This window comes from Leucopleurus acutus (genome assembly GCF_964270905.1).
Source record: "Leucopleurus acutus genome assembly, chromosome: 3".
Lineage (NCBI taxonomy): Eukaryota > Metazoa > Chordata > Mammalia > Artiodactyla > Delphinidae > Leucopleurus > Leucopleurus acutus.
The window spans coordinates 66,308,979-66,330,287 of NC_139145.1; the positions used below are offsets into that span (position 1 = coordinate 66,308,979).

The following is a 21,309-nucleotide window of genomic DNA, read 5'->3' on the forward strand; positions in this document are numbered from 1 at the left end:
AAACCTCAGCTATTCTTGGATCTAGAGCCTATTAGCTCTCCCAGTTCTCAGGCTTCAGACTCAAACTGGAACTACACCATCAAGCTCTCCTGAGCCTCCAGCTTGCCAACCACATATCTTGGGACATCTCAGCCTCCACAATCACTTGAGTTAATTCCTTATAATAAATTTCTTTATCTATATCTATATCTTTATCTGTATCTATATTTATTGATCTCTTACTGGCTTTACTTCTCTGGAGATCCCTGACAAATACATATGAATATACCAAATTTTATTCATCTGTTCATCAGCTGATAACCATTTGGGCTGTTTTCCATATTTTGACTGTCATTAATAATGCTGCTATAAACATTCTTGTACAAGTTTTAATGTAAACATATATTTTACGTTTTCTTGGTTATTATACACTTAGCAGTGGGAAAAACCCAGGTGATCTTGATGGGTGCCTATAGCTAACTTTTGCTCTCCAAACACTCTAACATTTATTTTAGGCTCCAATCACACCACCTTCTACAGTCATCAAGGGATGATAAAGGTGCTGAAACACACTGCAAAAACAAACAAACAAAAACAACCATGAAGTTTGTTGAAGACCTGCTTTTTATTAATCTATATAGTGTCTTCCTTTCCATGAATGCCTATGGAGACATTTTTCTCTGGTCTCAGTCCAGAGAACTGGTTTGTTTTTAGCTTTGAGACAATGTGGAACTTAATTAATTATGACTTTCTCTCTTCATGTGACTACTAAAATCTTTAGCAAGCATATTAGATTTCATGGCCTACGTTTTATATACTTACTACTCTCCTGGTTTCATTGCCTTCTTCTTGTCCTTATTTCCACATTGTCTCATTTTCTCATCAATTTAAAATGTTATTTAGCATTGCTCTATGTATATAACTTAGTAAACGATTTCTAGAACATGGTAGGTTATAAAAGTAAACTAATATAGTCAGATCCACTAAATTTAGACCTTCAACTTGAAAAGGGTCACAGACTGGTGTATCTTAATTATCTCTCTATATTTGTATGGACATTACTGATTTACAGATTGTGATTTTAAATAGAAAACCCACAAGCTAGTGATAACTAAGTATTTTGTTATACATGCTTCATAAATTTATATAGCATTTACTAGATGGCAGAGATTTGATTTACCTTTGACTGATATTCATATATTTGACATTCCTGGCACTATGGCCAGAGATTCTGCAGAAAACGGGTATGGCTAATCTTCAAAGAGATTTTAACCATTGTTTATAACCAAGTGATTAAAGCTTTCAAATAGCAAATTTTATTCAAAACAGCAGGAACAGAGAAGCGGTGTAGTTTTTAAAGGCATTAACTATCATGCTTATATAAGGCATGCTGAAAATTATTTTCTTAATGTGATTTTAATTATACTGTGGAAATTAATTTCCTTAATCAAGAAAGTAAATGATAAAGGAATCAACTGAAAAACAACTTAGTATATACATATTTTACTTACAGACAACTTTTAAGAATGATACCTAGAAATGAGATTGAGAATTGGCAGAAGGGGAAGGAGACTTTAATTTTATGCTTTTATGTTTAAACTTTTACCAGGTAAGTCTTTTACTGAAAATAAAAATTAAAAAAGGAAAGAAGAAAAGACAATGTTATTAGAATTGCTTTTCTCAGGGAACCCTCCTACAATGTTGGTGGGAATGTAAGTTGGTACAGCCACTGTGGAAAACAGTATGGAGGCTCCTCAGAAAACTAAAAACAGAACCACCGTATGATCCAGCAACCTCACTCCTGGGCATATATCCAGACAAAATTATAATTCAAAAAGATACGTGCACCCCTACATTCATATCAGCACTGTTCACAATAGCCAAGACATGGAAACAACCTAAATGTCCATCAACAGATGAATAAAGATGTGTTACATATATACAAGGGAACTCAGCCATAAAAAAAACAAAATAATGCCATTTGCAGCAACATGGATGCAACTAGAGATTATCATACTATGTAAGTCAGAAAGATAAATAACCATAGGATATCATTAATATGTGGAATCTAAAATGTGACACAAATGAACCTATCTATGAAACAGAATCAGGGACATAGAGCAGAGACTATGGTGGCCAAGGGGGAGGAGGGTGGGAGAGGGTTGGACTGGGAGTTTGGGATTAGCATACACAAAAACTGGTATATATAGAATGGATAAACAACAAGGTCCTACTGTATAGCACACGGAAATATAATCAATATCCTGTGATAAACCATAATGGAACAGAATATGAAAAAGAATATATATATGTAACTGAGTCACTTTGCTGTACAGCAGTAACTAACACAACACTGTAATTCAACTATACTTTAATAAAAAATAAATTAAAAAAAAGAATACAATCAGGTAAAAATGTTATAACGAGAAGAATCACAACAGCTTGAGTTATACCAAATGCACTTTTTATTATTTCATTTTACAAATGAAAATGTCTCTTTTTATACTGCCAAAGGAAAATTTTGTGTCTCAGTAACATAAAAAAGAAACATACTTTTTATATAAACATATACACATAAAAAAAAAAAGAATTGCTTTTCTCTACTGTTTGCATTTCTACTCAATGCAAGTATTGAAAATAAACGTAAAAAGTAAAAAAGAAAGATAAGAATGTTACTGGTATAAATGCCACCATAAATCATTAGCAAAAAAAGGACCTACCTTCTGTGTATCAATATCTTGTCTCATGATTCCCATTTCCTTATTAATCTTTTCTTTGTGTTTCTCACATTCACTTAGTTGAGCTATTACTTTATTAAGTTCAGTTTCTTTTTGCTACAAAAATGAAAATTTCTTAAGCACAAGAAATAAAAATATAAACAATCATTTTAAATTATATTCAATTAAGTAGTTTTAAATTACCTTCTTATAGTCATCTTTTCCATCTTGAATATAATTCTCAATGTCTTTCACATAACCATGAATATTTTTAACCTTCTCTTTGATATCATTTATCTGTGGAAAAATATTTATTAAAAATATACTAGTTCAGACTAGGGCATTTAAGAAGATTTATTTCCAAGGAATATCTTTTATTAAGATAACAAAAACTTAATAGGAGAGTACAGTGAAATACTGGCTTGGAAGTTAGAAGCCCTGAGTTCCAGTTTCCATCACGAGCAGATTTTATCTGAAATCAAATTTTATGATCTCCCTTTATTACTATGGGATTAGATTAAAAGGTCTCAATTCTCAACTTCTATTTTAGATCAAGAAGCAAAATAATTTACATTTAATCATTCTGAAAACATTTGGAATGTTAAGATTATGTCACAAATATGAAAATACTATTTCATCATGTTTTTAATTTCATGTGAAATACTAGTGTCCAACATGGTGCTCTGAATAATAATTTTAACATATATTTTTGATAACTAAATATATACATGAAATCTTACTTTATCCTGTGCTATTTTGTTGCTTGTATTTTTTTTGTTGATTAATTCTTCTTTCTCCTGCTGGTACTTTTCCAATGTTGTTTCCAAAGGGTTTACCTGCTCTTTAGCATCCTAAGGATATAAAAAATATAAGGTCTTATATAAAATTCCATTATCTTATTTCAGGTGTCACACTTCATAATAAAATCACTTTCTATGTACCAGGCTTTACAAGTCAATTCATTTGCTCCTTCCAACAACCCTATGAGGAAGGTACCATTATTTTCCTGCTATATTTCAGATGAGCACAGAGATGATTTATCCAGGGTCCCAAAAGCCAGTAAATGAAGGAGCCAGGATTCAAATCTCATCCAGCTCCAGAGTCTTTCTCTCATCCAGCTCCAGAGTCTTTCTTTTAACCACTACGCTATACTGCGTCAGCCACTGACTTGATTCTTAATCTACACCACGTACTCCCAATTATATGAGCATGTGGCTTCAGGTATAAATTTTCCTGAGTTTGTAGGGGCCCATATCAGCTCTGTGTGACTGAAAAACAGGAAAGCTCTTTCAGTCCAGGTCTTTCTTTTACAGATGGAAATATGATCATAAAAGAACTTTTTTTTCAATTATTCTTCCATTTTCTGTTACAACTGATGAATCATAATACACAGAGCACTAAGTACGATTCCAAACACAAAACCATGTGATCAAGTTTGTAAACCAAAAATTGAGTTAACAAGCCATACCTTGCCTTCAGCACAGACACAGCCAAATTATAAAGTTTATCTGCTTTTAGCTGCATGGGTAGTGGGATTTCTCATGACTTCTGCTTTTTAAAGTATTCACTCTCATTCTAAAATGGTATGCTATACACAAAACCATCAGTTTTATTCCAGAATATATCATCTTAATAAAAAAAAGTTTTTGTATGCATGTACTGCCGATACATTTAAAAAGGCCCAAATTTTAACAAAAGATTAGACAAGTTCATCAGACAAGAGATCATAAATTATTTTGGCCGAAAAAAAATCTTAAAAAAAAAATATGGGGCTTCCCTGGTGGCTCAGTGGTTGAGAGTCCGCCTGCCGATGCAGGGGACACGGGTTCATGCCCCAGCCCGGGAAGATCCCACGTGCCGCGGAGCGGCTGGGCCCGTGAGCCATGGCCGCTGAGCCTGCGCATCCGGAGCCTGTGCTCCGCAACGGGAGAGGCCACAACAGTGAGAGGCCCGCGTACCGCAAAAAAAAAAAAAAAAAAAAGGCTCAACATTCTGCTTGCAGGTTTCTACAGTGAGTGTGAGTGTGTGTGTGTGTGTGTGTGTGTGTGTGTGTGTGTAGATATATAGCTTTTTTTAAGGGAATGGAGTATGGTCTAGTCCACTTTTCCATGGTTGTGTAGGAACTACAATGTCCTTTCCTGGCAAAACAAGAAGTGCAAGGTCTGCATTTCCACCAACTCAATGCAAAGCCCCAAGAGCTTCCTGCAAAGTAAAGCCGGCATGGAGGATCCAATCAATGTCTGCAGCAGGAAAAATTAATGGTGCAAGAAAGGAGGGACTTGATGATAGATGGCTGGTAGGTGGTTCAAATTCTAGAAGTGGTCCTGCAGCTTCAGAACAGACATTTTCTCTGGTCTCAGGCCTGTGTATCCTGACCCAGATCTTTAACCAATATGAAACTGGATGACAAGGACTCAGTTTGCTCAGAAGTCTGATTGAGTGCATCCTCCTTACCTGCTAAAAGTCTGGGTGAAATTTCGACACCAAAGGTGCAATGTAGTTGATTAGAAGTTTCAGCTGAGGCTAGAGTGACAGAACTGCTCTCATTTATTGACTCCTTAGACTTGGGGACACCTTCCTTATCAGTACTAACAGGCCATCACCTAGACCCCTGAAGTTAATATTTTCTACATCTTCTACTCTAGTGTCTGCTGAAGTGTCTGTTAATTCTTCCGTCTTCACTGATACAGATATGGCCTGATGAAAGGAGACTTGTTCACTCTGGGTAGCTGTAAGATGCTCATTTTGGGTCCATCCTTCAGAAAGGTCCTTAATACCTGTTTGCCCCTCAGTTACTGTCTTTGATTGACAGAAAACTTCTTCAGATGTGTTTTCTGAAGCTGGTTTACTACTAATGACAAAAAGTTCATGAAGTTCCTTCAAGGCTGCTGTTACAGATGAGCAAGATTCCTCTGCTGACTCTGGGCTGACAGAGGGCTGACAACTGCCACAGAGACTTAAGAGAAGGGGCAATTCCCATATTTCTTACTTGTTCCAGACATTTCAACACTACTTTCTGGAAGGTGTAAATCCTGAGTGGAAATGGAATTTTAAAGGAAGGGTTACATTTTGATGTTTCTACTTCCATCAAGGGATTATCCAAGGTGAGATAAGATGCACCAATGTTCCTGACATTGGTATTCTGACTGCCTGCTGAATTAATAAGCACAACTAGGGACTGTTCAACTACATCTACTTCCATAAGTGTTTCTGAATTTGCGCAGCCAAAGCATCCTGAAGGTAGAATATTTTTCTCTGTACCCGAAAGGTCCACAGTCTGCTGCAGCCTGTCTCAATCATAAAGGAACTTTTGATCTTAAGCTTAGTTTGCTGAGGCCAAGTAGACATTTTATGGTAATTAAGCATACTAGTACATTGACGTTGGTGTGCCCACACTTATTTTGGAAGGAAAGGGGTTTTCAAATAACAAACTATTTTACTAATCAGAAGTCCACATCATTTGGCCTTATAACATCTCTACAGAATAAGTATACGATAACCACTGTTCAAAACCATGATCCTCAAGCACTTTAAGATCCTGAAATACCTAATGAATCCATAAAGGTAGAAAAAATTATTTAGTATTATTATTATTTTTTTTTTCTCACCATTGTGGCCTCTCCCGTTGCGGAGCACAGGTTCCGGACGCACAGGCTCAGCAGCCATGCACGGGCCCAGCCGCTCCGCGGCATGTGGGATTTTCCCGGACCGGGGCACGAACCCATGTCCCCTGCATCGGCAGGTGGACTCTCAACCACTGCACCACCAGGGAAGCCCCTAGTATTATTTCAATGTAGGAATATTTTGTATTAGGAAGTGGTTTGGTGTGGTGGGAAGTCAAATGTCTTACACATCAGAAGACCTACCAGAAAATTAACCCTGCCTCCTACTAACTGTATGAATTTGGGCAAGTCATGGGATATCTGTAAGTTTCAATTTCTTTTCCTATAAAAAGGAGATTTAGTCACATTTATCAAAATGATACACTGAATACAAAATGAGACACTGAACAGTTTAATGTCAAAGTGCTTTATAAGCAATGAAAAATACAAATGTAAGGTAGTACATTTTATACCATACTCTAAGCCTCTGTTATTTTGTAATCCAAAACTACTTAAGAAACATTTACAGTAATTAGTAACAGATTCTAATCAGATTCTAACCAGATTTAATTGGTTGGGTCTTAGATTTGATAAATCTAGATGAGGGATGCCAAATGGGTTCCATTCCATGTGTCAACTCAGTGCCTCCTCAGTGGGAAGTATTCCGAGACTACATCTGGAATTAAAAAGAAAAAGTGCTATGCCTGAGAGGCAGTGTCTGTCAGGGATATAGGCTCTGTAGGTAAGACAAACCTCCTATACAAGTAGGAATCCTTATATGGAGTTAGCCAGCCACCGCCAGACCACCTCCAGTAACAGGAAGTTCACTACTTAACCAGGCAGCCAGTTCTTCCTTATTATGGTCAATAAATCTTCTTCCAGAAATTTTTACCTATTAGTAGAAGTTCTATATACCATTTTCACTTGATCCTCACAATAACCATAGTTCTGGCCATTGCCCCAATAAAGAGAATTTCACATATTTGAACTGATTTTTAAAACTAATATGTATGAATGTTTTTACCTTTATTTCTCTGTATAAGGACTGAACTTCAGTGGATAATTCCACAGTCTGCTCCTCCAGTTGCTGACGACGTTGTAAATTAGTGGATATCTGAAGTTTCTCTGATTTAAGTTCATTTGTTGTACTTTTTAGGTGCTGAATTTGTTCCTGCTGGTCCTGTATAAGCTTACGATTCAATTCAATCTTACTGGAAACTGCATGAAAACATATTGATACAGTGATTAATGTAAGGGTATAGAAAATACTATAAGCAGCCTCATTCCAGTTTTATAGGTCTCTGTGGCATTCCCAAAGGCTGAGTTTCTGTGGGTCCCACCTACTGCAATAAAAATGCCACAAGAACCTGTCCAGCTCCCAAACCTGCTTGCTGTCCCCTCCTGAATGGGGCAGATATGACTGAGAAAGAGTACAGCTCATTTGTTACTCATCATTCAAAATCTGTTCTGGGGCTTCCCTGGTGGCGCAGTGGTTGAGAGTCCGCCTGCCAATGCAGGGGACACGAGTTCGTGCCCCAGTCCGGGAAGATCCCACATGCCGCAGAGCAACTAGGCCCGTGGGCCATGGCCACTGAGCCTGTGCGTCCCGCAACGGGAGAGGCCACAACAGTGAGAGGCCCGCGTACCACAAAAAAAAAAAAAAAAAAAAAAAATCTGTTCTGCAAAGAAAGGAAACAGAGGAGAAGTGATGCCTTTGAGAAAAGAAACTGCATATACCATGGACTGGAAGAAAGGCTGTTCTTTGTCCACATAATAGTTATAAAATTTATGATAAAAAGCATATGTTGGGAATGTTGAAGTCTTTATAAGGAAACAGTCTCTATTACCTGTATCTAATTTGTGTTGCTTTTCTTGTTTTTCCTGGTTTACTTGTTGAACAGTTCTATCCAAATCTAGTCCTTGGAGTTTAGCTGCTTGTTGTGCAATTTTTCTTTCAACATCCTTAAGTTCCATCTTAAGAATAAATCAAAGTTATTTCCTTTAAGAAACTTATGCCATTATCATTATTCAAAATCTTTAAGAATTAACTGCTTTTACTTTTTAAAATCTAATTTATAACTGCTCTCATATAATTTTAACAAATTTTCAAGGATAAAAATAAAATTAATTTTTATGATGAAATTAAGTTAAATGATGTAAACAAAAGGAAGCAGACTAAAAATGAAAAATAAACAAGACTACTTCTTAATTCTCAGAACTTATGGATAATAAAATCTAAACTCAGGAATACAAATAAGCTAAGCAGTTACTCCCTGAGACTACCTGAAATTCAGGATAGGGAACTCTAAACACAATCTGTACCAGAATACTAGCTACTATCTTTAACACTCACATTTCATATTCAAACCACCATGAAACTAGTTTTATCCTGCCTTAAACTGCAGTAAACTTACCTGGAACCTCTCCATAATTGTAACATCTGTCAGACACACTTTAGCACTTTCTTCCTCAGGTATAATTGTACCCAAAAGTGTTTCCTGTTCTTCTATGTCATTCTTTAGGCGCTGTATGTCTCTGTTCACATTCTGCAGTTTGTTTCTTAATTCTGGTATTTCCTTCTCCTTCAAATCAATTATGCTTTGCCTTCACAGAACATACACAATTAAAAATAAGCAATCTAATGTTTTCTCATAATGAGATTGAGGTTATGTATTTTTGGCAAGAATACCACAGAAGTGATGTTGTATCCTTCTTAGGGCAACACATCAGTGGGTACATAATGTCAGTATGTTACTCTTAGTTAAGAAGGTGTCAGCCAGATTTACCCATTGTAAAGTTACTATTTTTCTCTATGTAATCAATAAGTATCATAGGAGAAATACATTGAAGAAAATGTAAATATCCTGTTTCTCCTCAAACCTCTGTCCACTGATTTTATAACTAGTACCTATTGACAGATCTTGATACCAGCAATTTTTACCATATTGTTTGCCAAACTGAAAGATATCTTACAAATTACCTGACCATACTCATCATAAGTGTCAAGACCATGAAAGACCAAGAAAGACTGTCAAAGACAAAGAAGAACTATGGTAGACTACAAGAGCCTAAGGAGAAATAACAAGTATATGCAATGTGGGAATCCTGAGTTGGATCCTGAAATAGACAAAGGATATTAAATAGAAAGACTGCTAAAATTCAAATATGGTTTGTAGTTTAATTAATAGAATTATACCAAAGTTAATTTCTTGACTTTGATAACCATATTATGGTTACATAAACTGTGAACATCAGGAGAAGCTGGGTGAAGGGTATATGTGAATTCTCTGTACTATTTTTGTAAATTTTCTGTAAGTCTAAAATTATTTCAAAATAAAAAAGTTTAAAAACTGATGGAAGGACAGAAGGAAGGAAGGAAAGAAAATAGGAAAGAAGGAAACCACTCAGTCAAATGCTACATGGGTTTATGGTACAAAAGCTGTTAAACCCACTTTACTGCTGCTACTCTAGCTAATGAATTACCATCCCTATGGCAGGTACTGGCCCCACACCTATTTTTGTTGATACCTCTGAAACAATAAAACTTGTATGTAATCTTTAAAAAAAAAAGCTATTAAGCTTTTTTCAGAAAAATCCCAAATTCTTAAAATCAAATTAGTATAATAAATTCAATTGGTTTCTAATGGGAGCCTTATAATAAACCAGAAACTCAAGGATTAGCTCTCAGATATTGTTATTACTTAATGATTTTTTTAAAGTCCAAACTATGAGCAAGAAATGCCAACCTGAATTGATCTGAGTGACAGAGACCTGTAATTTTTTATACCAGAGGAATGAAAAAATTCCCTGAATAAATATGAACATATTCAGATTATGAATAATTCATGCCCACATTACTTCCCAGTGTTATAGACCAGAAGTTGGTCTTAAGTTATGTACCCAGTACCTAGAAAGTGACAAAGCTATGAGAGCCTAATGACAGTCAAGCATTCACTTGACTGGGACATTTTTGCAGAGAACTATAGGCATCCATTCAATTTTAACCCCATTTTTACATTTTCACACACACACAAAAACCCCTTATTGATGTGGTCCAGGTTTTGGTGCCTTCTTTTCTGATGATTACCTAAGACGCTAAAATAAGTACTCTAAGAAACAGTAAAGATATTTCCTGAGAGAATGGTTACTGAGCTCTAGTAGAGTTTTCTCTTTTGTTTTTTAAATTTTTCAGAAACTCAATTTTGTGACAGCATTTTTTTTCCAAGGGAATTTTATGTAAAAGGAACCAACTAACACAGATACAGTACTGAAAAAAACCTGTGGGAAAAATATGGAGTTTTTATTTAAATGAGGTGTTATAAAAAATGAACCCAAGTCAGTACTAAGAAACATGATAAATAGGTACATTTTCAGCTGAAATTTCATTCATGATGGTACGGGACATGCTGGAAGGGACATGCTATCACTTCCGTTGTACTTTATTGGTTACACAGACCAATCCTGGAACATGAGAGAAGACTAATACAAGAGTGTGAATACTAGGAGGCAGGGATCATTGGGGACCATCTTAGAGGCTGGCTACCACAAAGCACATCTTCTTGCATCTTCCCTTCCTTCTCTTCCTTAAACTCCTTTTCAGTTTTCCAGGACAACATACCCTCCGGGTTTTTTTGTTTCCAGAGTTTGTCTCACTTTCATCCAATGTATTAACATTAGATTAATTTTCCTAAAACACATCTTTCATTAAATCTCTTAGGATGGCTCCCCATCACCTAATAGAGCTATAACTAGGTCTGAACATAATTGTAGCTCTATCTTCCCTACTTATGTGAATCAATCACTACAAATAAGTTCTCAAACTCCAGATAATGTTTCTACTGCAGCACAGGTCTTACTCTCCTACTCTTTACACACACCCTCTCCCCTTTCCTCCTCTTAAATAAGTCAAACCACCTTCCCTATGCTTTACATCCCTCCTCCTACCCTGTTCTCAAAATCCTATTCTGATTCTGTAGTCCACTGGCTTCTCTCTTCCTAATTAATACATTTGTTTGAACCAATTAAGTACTTTATTAAGCCCAGCTTTCTATGTCTAATCCTGAGAGCTTTTCTCCTTACATAGACCATCAGCTCCATGAAGGTCATGTCTTACTGGTCTCTGTGACCATCTTTGTGCTCTGGGAGACACCAAGGCAATCATCACATACTTTCTGACTTGATTTTAGTTATAAATAGAAAATCATCTGAACTTCTTATACAAGCAAGGGAAAAATAAATAATAGAAATCATCTATGATTCATTCTTTCTGAAAGTGAGAAAAACATAAAAGTATAGTTTAAAATTTGTCTCTTGAGGGGAGCTTTCCGGTACTTTAATTCTTTGCTGGGTTTAGAAAGTGACACATAGTTATAAAATCTATCAAAATTTCTGCCCTCAAGCCAAGTCTCAGGAATGAAACAAACATACACAAATTAAAGATTATATCCACCCTGTGACTAGTTTAAGAAACAAGCTTATCTTGAAACAAAATAATTCTTTCTTATCACATAAATAACATGAGATGAGCATACTGGCTTAGAATCCTGACTTTAACCTTTATTCATTCAACTCTTGCTTACTGAATACCTACCATATGTTAGACAGTGGAATAGGTACCTCTTACAGTGCTGCTGTACAGGTACAGTAATAGTAAATCCCTATTCTCACCTCATGGGCACTAGTCCCAGCATTTCATCACGCCGCTTTTCTTTTTTCTTTAGTTCTGATTCTGTTGACTTGAGCTTATCTGGAGCAAGCCTCAGCTTAGACTGCAAATCATTGATGACTTCTTGTAATTCAGCTTCTGTCTGAAAAACTCTCTGACATACAGGGCAACACGACTGGTGTTCATCCGTTAGCTGAGTAATGAATTGGGAGTAAACTGCCGTAGCTCCAGCCAGCATGGCTATTTAAAAAAATATATATATACTCCCAGTGAAAAGAATACAAAATACAGTTTTGTCAACATGGTTATATCCTTTTCTGTAAATACATGATTATTCTTCTTGCTTTATAAACACACAATGAAAGAAATCAAAATTCTGATATTTAAATCTTCCCAAGGGCACAATACATTCAGATTTGTAGAAATTATTTTCTGGTAACACACAAGTATAAAACTTTTAAAGCTTGTTATGTGCCAGAAACTATAATCTCATTTACTCCTCCCTAACACCCTACACGTGGTAGGCAATTATTAATGAATCTGAAGTACAGAAAGGTTTCGATAACTTGCCCAAAGTCACACAACAAGTAGGTTGTAGAACCAGAACTGAAATTTAAGCCAACGAGCTCCAGAACCAAGTTTAAAAATCTCCCATCCTTAATAGTTACCTGTGAAAATTCAAAAACATCAAAATGCCTTTTCTAATATAAAGTAGGTAACCTACCTCGTTGTTTTGAGGATTTTTCAATTTCTTCTTTAAGCCTGTCTAAGTCACTTTCAAAATCCTGGCTACCACAAACATCAAACAGTTTGTCTTCATAGCTGGACAACTTCTCTTCCTTCCTTTTTAGCTCATTATTTATATGATTTTTATTTTGCTCAGCTGAAGCCAGTTCCTTGCTAAAATAAGAATATGGATTACAATTTTAAAACATGAGAAATGAAAAGTGTGAGAAGGTAGATCCAAGACAAACTCTGCCAGAAAATATTACAAAGGTCTGCTGTGACCAAGCACTTTTTTTTTAGAAGTCATGGCAACAGTCCACTACTGCCTGAATCTACCCCTACCACATGGACTCACCCTGGTCATATGCCTGCTCCCAGAAAAATGTGTACAGATAAAACCCTGCTTGGTTTTGCAGGGGTTCATGGTCTTAGATCTTGGGTTAAGAGCCTCAGCAAGGAGAATATGCTTGCCAGATCTGGAGGGAAGAAAAAAAAAGGAGAACATTCTCCTAACTCTGTGTGGACCCTTTCACAACTGTACTTCCGTTCCCTCCTGTAAAAACTTTTCCTTTGTTCCCTCCTTGTTGCTGTCACCTACTTACAACCTGATCATTCACTGCCTCTCATTCATCAAAGACTTTGCTCACTGGTACAATTTATTTCCACTCCAACTCTTAAATATAATCCTAGCCAGCCTCCACGCCCACACAGATCAGGGGTTTTCAATTTACAGGTTCTGATGCAGTAGGCAAGTCATATAATCAATTCAATGCATTGTATTCAGCATATTTTGAAAAATTAAGCATAATATGTAGAATATATTGGAGTAGATTGTGTGTGGTTAGGATAGGTACTATTTTAAGAAATTTGTTTCAGATAAATCTATGTGAGTGTACATGTGCCTCATCTTGATACTTCCCACTGTGAGTCACAGTAAAAATTTGGGAAAAAAATAACATGTAGATGATGTTCTCACCATCCTAGTCATTGAGCATTGCTCATTAAGATCACTATCTCAGCAGCACCAAACACGGTTGAACCCCTCCTTGAAAGACTATTTTCTCAAGGCAACCCAGACATCACTCCTGTCTTGTTCTCACCCTGGCTCCTGGGGCACTGACTTCGCTTGCTCCTCTTCCTTTGCTTGCCAACAGTTTAAATGTTGGTGTTTTCCAGGAGTCTAACTACAATTTTTTCTCTTCTCTTTGAATAACTCCTTCAAGTTGACATGACCTACTGATGCCAGTTATCGCTTACAAAGCAACAACTTCCAGTCTTCTGAACTTCAAACTCCAGTATTCTATTCCCTAACAGACATTTCCACAAGAAACACAAATTTAACATGGTCAAATCCACTATCTGCCTCAAAAATATGTGTGGAATTTTTGACCCTCTTATCCAAGTAACACTCAAGGTGATATTTGAAAAAATGGATCACTTTTTTAAACTGTGGGAAAAACATAAACTTTAACATCTTAACCATTTTTAACTGTACAGCACAGTAGTGTTAACTATATGCACATTGTTGTGCAACAGATCTCTAAAACTTTTTCATCTTGCAAAACTAAAATTCTATACCCACTGAAAAACTACCCCCCCTCCGCCCCCGCCCCCTGGCTACTCTGAACCTCCATTCTACATACTTTCTAAGAGTTCGACATCTTTGGATACTTCACGTAAGTGGAACCAAGCAGTACTCGTCTTTTTGTGCCTAGCTTACTTCGCTTTAATATCCTCAAGCATAATATCCTCAAGGTTCATCAAGTCATAGCATATGAGAGGATTTCCTTCTTTTTCAAAGATAAATAATATTCCATTATACATACACCAGTTTTTCTTTATCCATTCATCCATCATTTAGGTTGCTTCCACCTCTTGGCTATTGTGAATAATGCTGCAGTGAACATGGATTAGCAAATATCTCTTTGATATCATGTTTTCAATTCGTTTGAATATATACTCAGAAGTGGAATTCCTGGATCATCTAGTTATTCTTTTCCTAATTTTTTGAAGAACCTCCACAGGTTTTCTACAGTAACTGCACCATTTTACACTCCCACTAATAGTGCAGAGGGTTCCAATTTCTCAACATCCTCACCAACACTTGTTATTTTGGTTTTTTTTCAACTTCTTATTTTATCTTTTAATTGAAGTATAGTTGATTTACAATGTTGTGTCAGTTTCAGGTATAAAGCAAAGTGATTCAGTTATATTATTCTTTTTCAGATTTTTTTCCATTATAGCTTATTATAACACACTACTATATTTTCTGTTTTTTTTGATAACGGTCATCCTAAGTGGTGTGAAGTGATATCACTGTGGTTTTGATTTGCATTTCCTTGATGACTAGCATCATCTTGAGCATCTTTTCATATGCTGTTGACCATCTGTATATATTCTTTGGAGAAATGTCTATTCAAGTCCTCTGCCTGTTTATTTTTTAAAATATTTATTTATTTATTTATTTGGTTGTGCCAGGTCTTAGTTGCAGTAGGCGGACTCCCTAGCTGTGGCATGTGAACTCTTAGTTGTGGGATCTAGTTCCCTGAGCAGGGATCGAACCCGGGCCCCCTGCGTTGGGAGCTCGGAGTCCCAACCACTGCACCACCAGGGAAGTCCCTCTGCCCACTTTTTTAATCCGGGTATTTTTTTTTATTATTATTGAGTTGTACGAGTTCTTTACATATTCTGGATACTAACCCCTTATCAGATATATAATTTGCAAATGTTTTCTCCCATTCTGTTAATTGCCTTTTCCCTGTTGATCGTTCCCTTTGCTGTGCAGCAGTTTTTAAGTATGATATAGTCCCATTTGTCTATTTTTGCTTCTGCTGCCTGTGCTTTTGGTGTCATATCCAAGAAATCATTGCCAATTTCAATACAATGAAACCTTTCCTCTATGTTATCTTCTAGGCGTTTTATAGTTTCAGGTCTCACTTTTTATAAAGGAATATTTTAATCCTCTCACTTAGTTCTGCAAACTTTCAAGGAACAAGAAGCTGAACTCACTATCTGTTACCATTTTACTTAATTTGTAAAATATGGGAAAATCAAAGTCAATTAATAAGACATACCACTTCGTGACAATAAATGATTTCAAAACAATTAAAAGTGAAAGCATGAAAAAAGAGACTTCTACTACATCTTCAAATGTTGTAACTACTTACTTCAATTTGGCAAGTCTGTCCCTGGTCTGATTAATTTCTTTTGATTTACTATGAAGCCAGTCTTCAAGCTGTTTTTTGTTGGGAAAATATCCTAACAATGAAGTTAATTCATCACTGTGCCTAGATTTTATTTTTCTGATTTGTTCATCTTTGTCAGCCTATAGGAAAAAAAAATCGTTTAAAAATAAAGCTCAATATCTCCACATTATATAAAGAACAAAAATAAATTTTAGATTGATTACAGTTCTAGGCTTAAAAAATAAAACTACAAAAATGCAAGAAGAAAATATAAAATTTCTTCTTTTTTTTTTAAAATTTTGGCCATGCTTCACTGCTTGAGGAGTATCTCAGCGCCCCGACCAGAGACTGAACCCGGGCCATGGCAGTGAAAGCACCAAATCCTAACCACTAGGCCACCAAGGAACTCCTGAAAATTTCTTAAACTCTTAACGTGAGGATGGACTTTCTAAGCCATTAGAGAAAAGAATAACAAGTCTGATGATATAAAAATTAAAACTTCTGTATGGTATATGATAAAAATTAACAGCAATGTACACGTGTGTGTTTGTGTGTATACACTTCTGTATTATTATTTCTTTGTAATTAGAAAACAGTTTTTAAACTTGAAAACTTTATATTAAGTTCATTTAACCCCTAAAGTAAAAAGCCAATATCAACTAAATACTTCACAGTGTAACGATTATGAATGTTAAGATAAGCTATTTTAAATACCAGAAAGTATAATTAGAACAAAAAGAAAGGTCATACTTTGTCTTTGGTCAGCATCTCCATCTGGGTACGTGTTGCTGTATGATGATTTAACTGCTCCATCTCCTGGTCCAATTTACGCAGGGTCCTGTCTAGATCTGCTTTCTCATTTTGAAGGCTTATTACTTCTGTTTTTAGAGTTTCTACATTGCTGTTTTTCTCAGCTTTGCTTAGCTCACGTTCCTTAATAATTCAAATAAATGAACAGGTTTATATGTGTTGTGTTAAAATAATGACAAAGTGTATTAGAAATCAGCTACTCCTCAGGATGGTCAAAATATTACTGTTTGATTTTATCCAACAACAGAAAAAGCAGAAGTAATAAAATTTTTAAGAAAGATCTTATAAAGTTACCTTACTATTTTATAACAGTAGAGACTTAGTAAATAAATCTGGAAGAGTCAAACAGGAGGGAAAAGTGAAAATTAGTGCAAAATTAAGAAAAATATGCTTAAGTATACAGTTTAGTGACTCTTCAATCAATAACTAAGCATTTATCAAGTACCCATGTAACTCACTACATTGCCTGGCATATAGAAACTAAAAATCGTGTGATATGGTCCCTGAACAGTATCTCCCCATCACAACAGGACAATATCGTGCTAAACTGACAAAAATGTATGCTAGATGTTAAGTTTGGGAGTAAATAGAAATGTTTAAATTATCAAGATGGGACCTGAAAGTGGCATTTGCCAAGCTTTAGGATGCTTATTTTGGTAATGGAGGTGTGAAGGAAGGGAAGAGATTAGAAACAAAGAAGAAATTTTGGAAATTCATGAAAGGAAGAGGTGGGCTAAGAAAATTTCTACCCCAGAAGAAGTGATAACACAGCAATAATCATATAAAATCTGTCGTGTGTGGAACCTAGAGGGAAAATACTTTTTTTTTAAACTTAGGTAAGTGGTTCTCAATCAAGGTACTCATAAGAATCACCCAGTTCTGTTTTGAACACATTTCTATGGCCCACTCTTAGAGATTTTTATTTGGAAGGTTTAAGGTCTAAGCATAAGTTTTTTATTTTAAGTTTCTTTAGATGATTCTAATTTTCAATCCACCAGGTTCCAGGAGCAGAGTTGGGTCATTAAGATATTCAGATAAATTCATTTTACATGAGATTGATAGACAAGGTTGACATTTTTATTAAAATGCCATAATCTCAGGATTAGCAAAAGGTAAAATACTTCTAAATATCTTATACCTTAAAATTATTAGATTGCTCAAATAGTATCTTACAGCTTTTGTGAGCTCCTGGTCCAGTTCAAGAATTCTGTCTGAAGATCCTTCCAACTGCTGTAATTCATACTTCACATTTTTCAGCTCACTCTGCTTCTTAGTTAGGATTTCTGATTTTAGTTCTATTATTCTTCCCAGTCCAGTTTTCTTATCCCTTATCTCATCTATCTGTTTTTGTTTCAGAGTCTCTTTTTCTGCAAAGTCATTCTAAATACATAATGAGAAGCATGAGCATTAACAATTTTTTCACTAAAAACTTCATTAAGAAAAAGTTTCTTTGATGCAAAAGTAACACATGCACTCTGAGGAAAATATAGAAAAGCATAAAAAAATATAATGATCATAACCCAGAGATAATCATTATTAACTTCGAGCAAACTTTTTCTTTACAATTAGCTTTAAAAAGAAATTTTACTTAAAATCAAAGAAAAAACATAGGTCTATATATTCTTTGTACTTTTATACTTATAAACTTTAAAAAATTTGCTTCCATAAAGGTTTTATTCTACCTCATAGCAAATTTTATCCTAACACTAATCCAAAAATATGACAAAATAAGGTCAATCCCAAAATTAAAAAAATTCAACTAGACAATCTGATACAAACAAAAGAAAATAACAGTATTTACCATCAGTTGCCTGGCAGTTTCTGCTTCCTTTTCTTGCCTCTCTCTCACAAGTTTGTGAAAATTTTTTATCTGTCTCTCATTGAATGGTCCATGCTCAAAGCCATCCAATTCTAGTTGTGTTGCCAAAGACTGAATTAATGAATCTCTAGCTCGCATATGTTCTTGATGACGATCTGCTTGTAGCTGTAGACGACCTTTAAAAAACACAATCATAGTAATTCTTTTATCAGATATTTTAAAAAATAAAAGAGCAAGATCTCTTACATCCTTTGCTCAGTTTCCCCAAATGGTAACTATTGTATTGAGATGTAGTAAGAAATACATATTTGGTTTTTGTCCTTGGCTCCTGGTACAGAGCTCCAAAAACGCTTAGAATTTCTCAGTGATGGGGTGAGAGGAGTATCTTTGGTTATTCATTATAAGTCCCTTTCAACTGTACCTGAGTTTATTCTAATGAGGTGACTCCTGGAGAATGGGACCTGGTCGTCAGAGGAATCAGCTCTGTGATTAGAGAGTAGGAAGTTTCAGTACCCACCCCTCCCATTTCTGGGGAGGGGCCGAAGTCTGAGTTCAATCACCAATGGCCAATGACTTAATTAATCATGTCTACATGATTACTTCCATAAAAACCCTAAGCAATGGCATTCAAAGAGCTTCCAGGTTGGTGAATACGACATGGAGGTGCTGAGTAAGTCGCGCATGTGGAGAAGGCATGAAAGCTCAGTGTCCCTCCCCCATACCTTACCCTATGCATCTCTTCCATCTGGGTGTTCCTGAGCTATATCCTTAATAAACTGGTAATAGTAAGTGCTTCCCTGAGTTCTAGGAGCTGTTATAGAAGATTACTGAACCTGAGAAAAGGGTTGTGGGAACCCCTGATTTACAGCCAGTGGTCAGAAGTACAGGTGCCAGACAACCTGGGACTTGGGATTGGCAGCTGGAGTGGAGTGGGAGACAGTCTCATGAGACTGAGCCCTTAATCTGTGGGGTCTATGCTAACTCCGGACAGGGAGTGTCAGAACTGAATTAAATTACAGGACACTTAGTTGGTGTTCACTGAGAATTGGAGAATTGCTTGGTGTGGAAAAACCCACACACCTGGCGTCAGAACTGTTGTTGAGTAGAAAAACTGTGTTTTCTTTTAGTAATTTGCAAAATTATAGTATATCACAACCAGGATACTGACACTGATACAATCCATCAATCTTATTCTTATTTCCCCAGTTTTACTCATATCTGTGTGTGTATTAAGTTCTACATAATTTTATCAACTGTGTTGGTTCTTATATCCACCATGACAGCCAAGATACTGAACAGTTCCAATACCATAAGAACCCCTCTTGGTTTTTTTAAAACCATAACCACATTAGCCTTCCTCCTGCTTTTCCTCCTACTGGGTAACCCTGGCCACCACTAATCTGTTCTACATTTCTAAAATTTTGGCATTTCAAAATGTCATATGAAGTGGAAACATACTATATATAATCTTTTGAGACTTTTTTCACTCAGCATAATTCCCTGGAGACTTGTCATTCATGCAGAAAATGTGTAATATTATAATAGGGGAAAAGACCAAGTAAACACTGTCTCTTACCCTGTTCAACAAGTAGTTCTGATTTTTCTTCATTGAGAAGCCTAGATTCTTTATTTAATTTTTCCAGTTCACGCTGACATTCTACCCGTCTCCTTTCTTTCTCCCTAACTGTTCTCTGGTGATTGTGATATAAATCATTTAGCTGCTCATCAGACCCTTGAAAAACCTGTGTAGAACCAAAATAAAGAGCTTTAATGTATAACAAGGTATCAGTCTGAGGTACAAAATGTGAACCAAAGCTTATTCAATATCCTTCTTTTTAACATAGACATGGAAGTAACACAAACATCAAGATTTGTATGTTTGTTTCAAAATATGACTGTCAAAATGGAATCAAATGAGGTTCATTACAATAATCTGAAAATTCTGAAGTAAAACAAAATTCTACCACCACAAACCTTTTCCATTTTCTGTTCCAGTTCACTATTATCTTTTTCCATTTGCTTCTTTCGGCTATCCAAAGCTTTAATTTCATTGTCGAGTCTCATTATTTTAGAGAGATTTTGTTCAATTTCTTTTAGACGATTCTGAAAATAAACAAACACCCTACATAACAGTATTCACTATAGTTTATACTGCAAATAACTGAAGATAAATAACATGTCCCAGGACCAGGCACTTAGTAAAAGTGATCTCATTTAATGGTAACACTGCTATAAAGGGAGCACTGAGAAACTGAGGATCAGAGACATTAAGTAACTTGTCCAACTCCTTACAGATAGTAAAGAAAAGCAGGAATTTAACTCCCTTCTAACTCCAAAGCCCATCCCCTGCCCTCAACAGCTCCCACAAAAGTCATTCATTCATTGGGTACTTGGAGCCACATTATGTAAAGTACCACATTTTAAGAACTTAATCCTTGGAACTTCCCTGGTGGCACAGTGGTTAAGAATCCACCTGCCAATGCAGGGAACATGGGTTCAAGTCCTGGTCCGGAAAGATCACACATGTCATGGAGCAACTAAGCCCATTTGCCACAACTACTGAGCCTGTGCTCTAGAGCCCGTGAGTCACAACTGCTGAGCCCACGTGCCTGGAGCCTGTGTTCCCCAACAGGAGAGGTCACCACAATGAGAAGTACGCGCACTGCAACACAGAGTAGCCCCCGCTTGCCGTAACTAGAGAAAGCCTATGAGCAGCAATGAAGACCCAACACAGCCAAAAATTAAAAAAAACAGAACTTAATCCTTAAAAGACTAACTATTTGATTTATTTAAAAAGAATTAGAAC

The 21,309-nt window shown here is 36.0% G+C and overlaps 1 protein-coding gene and 1 pseudogene across 3 annotated transcripts in view; both read right to left on the reverse strand.

Annotated features, from left to right (window-relative positions):
- RAD50 (RAD50 double strand break repair protein) overlaps window positions 1-21,309 on the reverse strand; it is a 98,401-nt gene that overhangs the window by 37,499 nt on the left and 39,593 nt on the right. For both annotated transcript variants that reach the window (XM_082837186.1, XM_082837187.1), the window contains exons 6-19: window positions 20,478-20,606; window positions 20,080-20,245; window positions 18,486-18,679; window positions 17,858-18,064; window positions 16,625-16,807; window positions 15,857-16,014; window positions 12,688-12,863; window positions 11,966-12,203; window positions 8,713-8,902; window positions 8,146-8,272; window positions 7,323-7,516; window positions 3,437-3,547; window positions 2,901-2,993; window positions 2,700-2,813 (exon numbers count right to left, since the gene is read on the reverse strand). In XM_082837186.1, coding sequence (XP_082693312.1) covers window positions 2,700-2,813; window positions 2,901-2,993; window positions 3,437-3,547; window positions 7,323-7,516; window positions 8,146-8,272; window positions 8,713-8,902; window positions 11,966-12,203; window positions 12,688-12,863; window positions 15,857-16,014; window positions 16,625-16,807; window positions 17,858-18,064; window positions 18,486-18,679; window positions 20,080-20,245; window positions 20,478-20,606 — 2,280 coding nt within the window. The remainder of the gene's footprint in view (window positions 1-2,699; window positions 2,814-2,900; window positions 2,994-3,436; window positions 3,548-7,322; window positions 7,517-8,145; window positions 8,273-8,712; window positions 8,903-11,965; window positions 12,204-12,687; window positions 12,864-15,856; window positions 16,015-16,624; window positions 16,808-17,857; window positions 18,065-18,485; window positions 18,680-20,079; window positions 20,246-20,477; window positions 20,607-21,309) is intronic.
- On the reverse strand, window positions 4,770-7,254 carry LOC309959901 (regulatory solute carrier protein family 1 member 1-like; annotated as a pseudogene). The gene is made up of 2 exons: window positions 7,223-7,254; window positions 4,770-5,983 (listed from the first exon to the last, which is right to left on the reverse strand). The product of its transcript is annotated as a regulatory solute carrier protein family 1 member 1-like (transcript).